The sequence below is a fragment of the Humulus lupulus genome, chromosome 9, assembly GCF_963169125.1.
Source record: "Humulus lupulus chromosome 9, drHumLupu1.1, whole genome shotgun sequence".
Classification (NCBI taxonomy): Eukaryota; Viridiplantae; Streptophyta; class Magnoliopsida; order Rosales; family Cannabaceae; genus Humulus; species Humulus lupulus.
Genome location: NC_084801.1, coordinates 34,204,695 through 34,212,733, shown reverse-complemented (window position 1 = coordinate 34,212,733; position 8,039 = coordinate 34,204,695). Strand labels below are relative to the sequence as shown.

General features: G+C 31.1%; 1 protein-coding gene across 1 annotated transcript; it reads left to right on the top strand.

Moving 5' to 3' along the window:
* The first annotated feature begins 3,344 nt into the window (after nt 1–3,344).
* Nucleotides 3,345–3,933, top strand: LOC133801876 (probable polyribonucleotide nucleotidyltransferase 1, chloroplastic). Its single transcript, XM_062240095.1, has 2 exons — nt 3,345–3,425; nt 3,676–3,933. Exons 1-2 carry the CDS (start codon nt 3,375–3,377, stop codon nt 3,922–3,924), a joined length of 300 nt encoding a protein of 99 aa, XP_062096079.1. The 5' UTR covers nt 3,345–3,374; the 3' UTR covers nt 3,925–3,933.
* Nucleotides 3,934–8,039: the final 4,106 nt, after the last annotated feature.

The following is an 8,039-nucleotide window of genomic DNA, read 5'->3' as shown; positions in this document are numbered from 1 at the left end:
TTACTTTTAGATGCTTTGGCTATGTGATCCCACACTATGCATGAATATGGAAATGTATGTAGAACAATCTGTCTTTTTTGTTTGTTTGTTTTTGGAATGCACAAATTGGTTTGAATGTAGTTAGTAAAAGAAGTAATTTGGTTATGGTTGATATGAAAATTTGTATATTATGAATAAAAATAGTGTAGAGTCCCAGAATGTTTACTTAGCTAGATAGTTAGTAGTAGTTATAGTATTTTAAATTTCGTGGATTTTGGTTCAAACCGGGATTTAGTTGGAAACTCCTAGCAATAGTTATGGATTTTATAATTTTAACCTATAGTTTAAGAATATTAATTATAACATAAGGTTTGATTAATATTGCTGGTTATAAATATGATAATTTTTTTTTTGATCAAACAGAAAATTATATTGACCAACAATCAATTACAACAAAACAGAGGAAGGATACAACCCACCTCAGCAAAACAAATCACCATTACAAGTTACTAACAAAATTTAGCATCTGTTTTTCTCTATAAGTACAGCTATAGCCAATTAAATTCATAACTCTAGCTTTGATTGAATATCTAATCAAATGGTCAATCTTGTGCCCTGGCAAGCAACTATTTTCAAGCCAACAATGGTTCCTATTTAGCCAAATATGATACACAACTGCTGCACAAGCCGCTTGAAGAATTATCGAAAGCCAACCAGACCGAGGCAATGACAGCCATTGGATCCAATTCTTATACTGAATCGGCCAAGAAAAACCTCTCAGCCACCCTTGGACAGAAAGCAGAACTTTTCTGGAGAAAACACAATCAAAAAACAGATGAGCATGATTTTCATCTGCTTGACAACAGACCGGGCAGCTTAAAGAATTAAGAGGCACATGACAGTTCTGCAGCCAATCTCTGGTAAGTAATTTCTGGTTCACAGCAAGCCAAAGTATGAACTGGTGCTTATGAGCCGAGAGTCGACACCAGACAGCCTTCTCATAATGCACCAGATCACCAGGAAAAACAATTGAGTACAGAGTGCCCAGATGAAGTTTTCCATTCCTAACAGGAGCATTCAACTCAGAACCAGACAAGATATGACTAAATTTAATGATTTTCCTCCAATACCAACTGGTATCCTGCTTTAACCGATACTCCCTAATTGAATCTCCTTTTAGATAAACACAATTAACCCATTTAACCCATAGCATATCCTGTTTGGAAGAAACATGATAATTATTATAACTTAAGGTTTAGATAGAGCCATTAAGAATATGACACTTGTCATGAGCATGGTTATTCCTAAGGTTTAGATAGAGCCAATAGGATTATGACACTTGTCATATGCATGATTATTAAGGAAATATTATTTTAATGATAAAATAAGGGAATATAAGACTTAGTCTTCACCAGAAACTATTAGGGTCATAGTTTGACTCAGTTAAAGTAGTTATCCAACCTTAATTATGCTGAAAAAAATGCAATTACGTGTTTCAAATAATCACGTATGCCGATATATCCCAGCATTGGAGATGATATATCACTTGACGCTGAATACAGAAAACATGTTGACGTTGCACGATCGTACGAACGGAGGCTCGAGATTAGGGTCCAGCCGATATATCGCCACATAGGGGCGATATATTGCCCATAATTTTTTTTTTATTTTTGTTCTAATTTTTGAAAACCACCTTTGACTCCTTAGACTTACCTCTGTTAGTTTTGACCGAGTCTTCAGCCTTTGATTGACGAAAATTCAATTATCTTCAATTAAATTCATTATTTTTATTCAAATCAAAATAAGGTTAGTTTCACTCCTTACCTCTATAAATAGGACTTAGTACCCAGCCCTTTCACTTACTCTTCAACTGTGATCAGACTCAAAGGTGCTAGTGAGACCGTAAGAGTGATACACTTGGGTTGGGAAAGAAAAAGCTTTATCATTCTTAAGCTTTATCATTCTTAAGCTTTATCAAACACTTGGGAAGTAAGGATTAGAGTATTTCGGTATTGGAGTTAGGCCAATCCCTAAGGTCAACAAAGGTACCCTTATTCTTAAGTTCAATTCTTTTGATTCCCCAGTTTCTTTAGTTTTCATTCAGGTTCTAACTTTTGTTATGGTTTGTGGTTAGGTTTTTAAGTTCGTTGAACTTAAGGTGTCTTTTCAGTAAATTTTCTCTTGGTGGTTTAGTTCTATTCTTTTCATCTCTTTCCTTTAGATATACTCACTATTCTATTGCTGGTTTTAGGAGTATTCCAAGCCCCGCATTTGTTCTCATATCCCAGTTTTGGTAAGGAAAATAGGCTAGATCTTGTATGTTTGTATGATATGTTATGCTTTTATGTTATGTTATGATAAGTTTATGTTTTAATATGTTATGTTATGATTTACCCTACCTCAAATATTAGACAGGGGATGTAGATGGGTTATCATACAATACATGTGATCTAACCTACCTCAAGTATTAGACAGGGGACGTAGATGGTTTATCACATGTCATAATAGCCATCATTAGTATAGTCTTATATGGAATATGTTATAATATGTTCATAGTATATGTTATAATATGTTCATAGTATATGTTATAATATGTTTATAGTATATGTTATATTATGTTTATAGTATATGTGATGATATGTTTATAACATATGTTATGATATGATTTTATGTGTATGTTTATGTTGTTAGTAGTTTTTCCTTGCTGGGCATTAGGCTCACTCCTTTTCTTTTAGTATGATGCAGGAAAATAGATGCATAGGCGGAAGGATTCTTGGAAGTTTGGTGTGTGTATGGAGGTTAATGGAGTGGATGGGCTGAGTGTCGTTTCGAGGACAACATTTTTTTTAGTCACTTTAAATTACATTTTTATGTATTTTTCTGCAATTAGCTTTGTAAACAATTTTATTTAAAGTTATGTTTTATTTTAAAACAATGAGCTCATTTATGTATGTTCTTTTCAAAGTTATAGTTATGTCTAGTAGGTTTAATGACCTAAGTCTCATAGGTAGTTGGGTCGTTACAAATAGGTACTAAAGTATGTGTCAATTCTTGTATTTAGTGATAGTTGTAGCAATGTCACATGCAAATCAGTCTTGAAATTTCATAAAAATTCTATGTAGATCATTTCCTCTGTTCGTGTGGTTGCCAATTTGCCACCCATACCACTTTCCCAGCTAGTGTGTGAAACATATTTGAAGTGATAACTGTTATCATGTCTCAAAATTTATTCATTTTACTGAATTTTAATATGGTTTATGTAGTTAGTTATCAGAAGATTTCATGATGATCAAAATGTTTTTCTTCTTTTCTCTTTCATCTTTTGATATTAGGATGTTGTGCGAGCAATTTCCAGTGAGGTGGAGTCTTTGGTTAAGAAGCGTGGGAGACCAAAAATGTGTGATGCAATCAAATTGCCTCCTTCTGAGCTTTATAAGCATGTCGAAGTATGTACTTTCTATCTTTGCTGGAAGAAAACTTACTTTTAATAGCAATACACAAGGATTATTTGTATTCTACTCAGTTGAAAGAATATCAACCCAAACATAGTGAATGGTGCAAATATGTAGATATATTTGTTATTCTCAGTCTCAAATGATTTGTTCGTGATTTTATAGTCCTAGTTTTTCTCACATGGTTTATAATAGTAACTATCATGCAGAAAATATTGAACAGAAGAATTTGTATTATGTGCAGGATATTATTGGCAATGAGTTAGTGCAGGTCTTGCAGATTAGGAGCAAAATACCTAGAAAGAAAGCCCTCACTTTGCTTGAAGATAAAGTTATAGACATATTGAGTGAAAAAGGGTACATTAGCTCTGATGCAATTCTTGGCGTTAATGAAACACTATCTGATATGCTTGAGGATGAAGATGAGGATGAGGAAGTGGTTGTAGATGGTGAAGTGGATGAAGGAGATGTTCATATAAAGCCTACTTTATGAAAAACTACTCCATTGGTATGGAGGAGCTTTACTTTTATATGTACATATAGTAATATATTTTCTTAGACAAAACTTCCTTGTATCAACAAAAGAGAAAAGTTTAATTCACATCATCTTATATTGCTATATAATCTTCTCTAACTATCATTCACTACAAAAAAATCTTAGTTTTAGTCACAATAAAATTTGTGACTACAAGTAAAAATTTTGTGACTAAAGAAAATCCATCTTACTTATGTCATCACTAAAAAGTCCATGGCTAAAAGTATTAGTCACAAAAATCACAATTTGTTGTCACTAAATGTATTTTTAGTCACAACAAAGTTTATCACTAAAAATAATAGGTTGTGACAAAAACTACATTAGTGACAACTTGTAATTAAGTATGACTTTTTAGTCACAAATAATTTTTTGTTGTGACTAAAAGTGACATTTAGTTACACAAAACATATGTTGTGACTAAAAGGTTGTCACTAAAAGATATATTTATTTGTAGTGATTCTGTTGCGGAAATGTTACTTTCTATCTTCTAGTTGTTCTCTGAAGTAGACGTGAAGCTAGTATTTAAAGAAGTTACATCCAAATATCTGCGTAGATGCATTGTTGAGGTATGGATATTCGTTTACAAAGAGAATTGCCTCTGACTAAATGTCACCACTTATCTTATTTTGTAATATTTAGGACATGTTGTTCTCTATGGCTGTACACTTCTTATTTTCACTTGTTTATTATGTTATTATTATGTAATTATATACATATATTATCCTTTCCATGTCCACGTTAAATTAAGTGAAATTAGAAGAATACCAACAGAAGCATGGAAATGGGTTACTTCTTTATTTATTTGTTAGTTTTGTGTATATTTTTGCAGAATGGAAGAAGAAGTGATGGCCGAACCCTAGAAGAAATATGTCCAATATACTCAAGATGTGGGCTACTTCCAAGGGCACATGGAAGTGCTCTTTTTACACGTGGTGAAACTCAGGTCTAAGGGAGTTTAGTTTTTGTTTTAAACATGGCTCATATACTACCTGATTGAGTGTTTGTTTGCATTTATATTTTATTTTATTTCTCACTAATCCAACCCTTAAAAATTGAACAATAATAATATCAATTCTTGTATAGTTTCTAAATTCAAAGTCCAAGTCTATGTTCAACAACTTGTCCTATAATTCAAGAATATATGCCAATAATTCAAGAAAATTTGTTAACTAGAAAAAGAAAACTAATGAAAACTAAATTACTTATGCATGATATATACCCATATATATAGTAGTTTTTTGATCTACTTCTTGGAGACAACTAAATCTTTAGAATCATGTCATTTGATTGAATATCATTAATCTCATGTAACATCAAAACTAAATTCAGTAGGCATGTGTTAATCTCATTAGATTATTATAATTTATTGACATTTTTGCTTTATACATTCCTTTTATTTCCAATTGGCGTTGAGAAAATTTCATAACAGTTGATTGCATTTATTTCCTCTGGGCATCTCCTTTGTCACGAGTTGTTCAGACTTAAGATCCTTTAGTGGGTAAGTCTTTTATGATCTTAGTTTTAAATATAAATATATCAGTTTTGTTTTGATGTTAAATTTTTGTTTTAATGATTCAGTTTTTCTAATCGTTTTTTATTCTGTTTGATGAAATCAATTTTTTATTATTTTTTTATGTTGTAATGATGATAAATTGTATAAGTAGAAAAAATATAAAAAATCTCTTTCTACTATATTATGTGTTTGCACCTTTGGTCCTAAGTGTAGCTTTAAATGACTTATACCCAATGATATCTATGTTTACAGGTATTTTAGCTGACAATTTTCATTATTGATTATTCTCTTCCCTAAAACTCAAAATGAACATTAGTTTTACCAAAGATATTCTCTTCCCTAAAGCCTTTTAAATAATATAAAAGCTACTTATTTGGTAAACTAATAAACAAGATCTTGTTAAACAATTTATTCTATCAAGAATAGTCATTATGTTTTGTTTATTAGTGTTGTACTTTTCAGGTGGAGTAAGTGTCCTTCTCAATTTCTATCTTAGCTCTCTATTAGCTTAACTTTTTTCTTTGTATTCTTTCAATGTGCTTGTAGTTTGTGCTTCGTATAATTTTTAAGTTTTTAGATTATATTTACTAGTTATTTATTTTTCTTAGTCTGTTTGTGTGCTACTTGTAACCAATACCCACCACCGCCTGCATCATTGGTTCTCCTCTGCTTTGCAGCTGGATTTTATTGTTGAGGGAAAGAATAAAATCTAGCTGCAAAATTACATATTTATAATGTTACATATTTTAACTTTTCAGCGTTTTTAGATTTTTTTTTTAAAAGTTATATCACTACAACAAAATAGAAGTTTTATGACTTTATTTGGGAGACATTGGAAGTCTACAATGTCTCCCAATTGGGGAGACGTTGCTGCTAGGGTCATTGTAGGTATATATCCCACGTCTCCCATTGGGAGAGGTGCCTCACTTCCCACATCTCCCATTGGGAGAGGTGGGAAGTGACTCACCTCTCCCAATGGGAGACGTGGGAAGTCCCTAGGAGACATCCAACGTCTCCCATTGGGAGAGGTGAGTCACTTCCCACGTCTCCCAGTGGGAGAGGTTGAAAGTCAATGTTTGACTTTCAACCTCTCCCACTGGGAGACGTGGGAAGTCTCCCACCTCTCCCAATGGGAGACATTGAAAGTCTCCCACATTTAAAAAAAAAAATTAAATAAATTTATAATTAATATTATTTTAACTTGATTTAATAATTAATTAAATTGAAATAATATTAATTTAAATTGAAATTATTTTAATTTAAATTGAAATGATTTTAATCTAAATTTAAATTGATTTAATAATCAATTAAATTAAAAGAAAAAAATAAATTTGTTAGACATATACAAGAAATACAATATTTGTTAGACATATTCAAAATGAACAAATATTGCATTGTGTATGAAGAAAGAGTTAAAAAAAAAACCTATGAACGAGGTCGGTAACTTTGGATTATCGGCAACATATATGTCGCTCATTATTGTCGCAACTCATCAATTTGTGCCTCTGTATATGATGTGCTTGTTAGCTGCAAGAAATATAAAGTAAAATATATTAATTAATTATTTGATTACATTTATAGTTTCAAAAATAATTTGTAAATTTTAATTAATAATACCGTTCTCAAGTAATGCCCGGGACTCGCATGTTCAATCAAGTAATGCCCGTTCTCAACTAATCGTTTATTATCCTAAATAATATCGGGCAGCATTTCCCCTATAATAGTGACATAACCATCTGCATGTGAATAGCAAATCAAACAATTCAAACAACATACAATAAGTTTCTTCCTTATAGAATGCCTATATAAAATTAATTGTTCATTATCCTAGATAAAATCGGGCAGCATTTCCCCTATAATAGTGACATAACCATCTACATATGAATAGCAAAACAAACAATTCAAACAACATACAATAAGTTTCTTCCTTATAGCTCCGCAGCACATAGTCAAATTTCTCAGAACCTACTTCACTAATACACACAAGTTCTCAACCTTCCGTTATCACCGCAGCACACAATTTTAATCTCAGAACCTACTTCACTATGGATGAATATTTAAGATATTCAAACTCCTCTAACATTTGTTTAATAATATTAAAAGTAGAAGTAAGAGAATATATATTTACCTCTTGCAATTAATAATCCAAAAGCTAGCAAAATTACTTCAAGTAGTAATCGAATTCGCTATTAAATCCACAAACCAATATAAATAAATTAATAAATAATAAATAAAATATCACTAAATATCTAGCAATATATAACTTATTATTATAATTTTAGAAACTTAATTACCTCAAATGTGTGATTGATAGATATAGAAGTTTTGATGCAAAGTACTCTCTAAAATCTCACCACCAAAATCACAACCTACGAAATTAAATTAATTAATATGTTAAACATTACTAAACAAATATCACTAAATTCCTAATAAGTAAATGATTGGTAAACAAATAAAAAAAACTCCAATGAGCAACTAATTATAACCTAAACAAAAAATCAATAAAAAATTTCATAACCAAAAATCTCAATAATCAACAAAAACATAAATTTTTTCATAT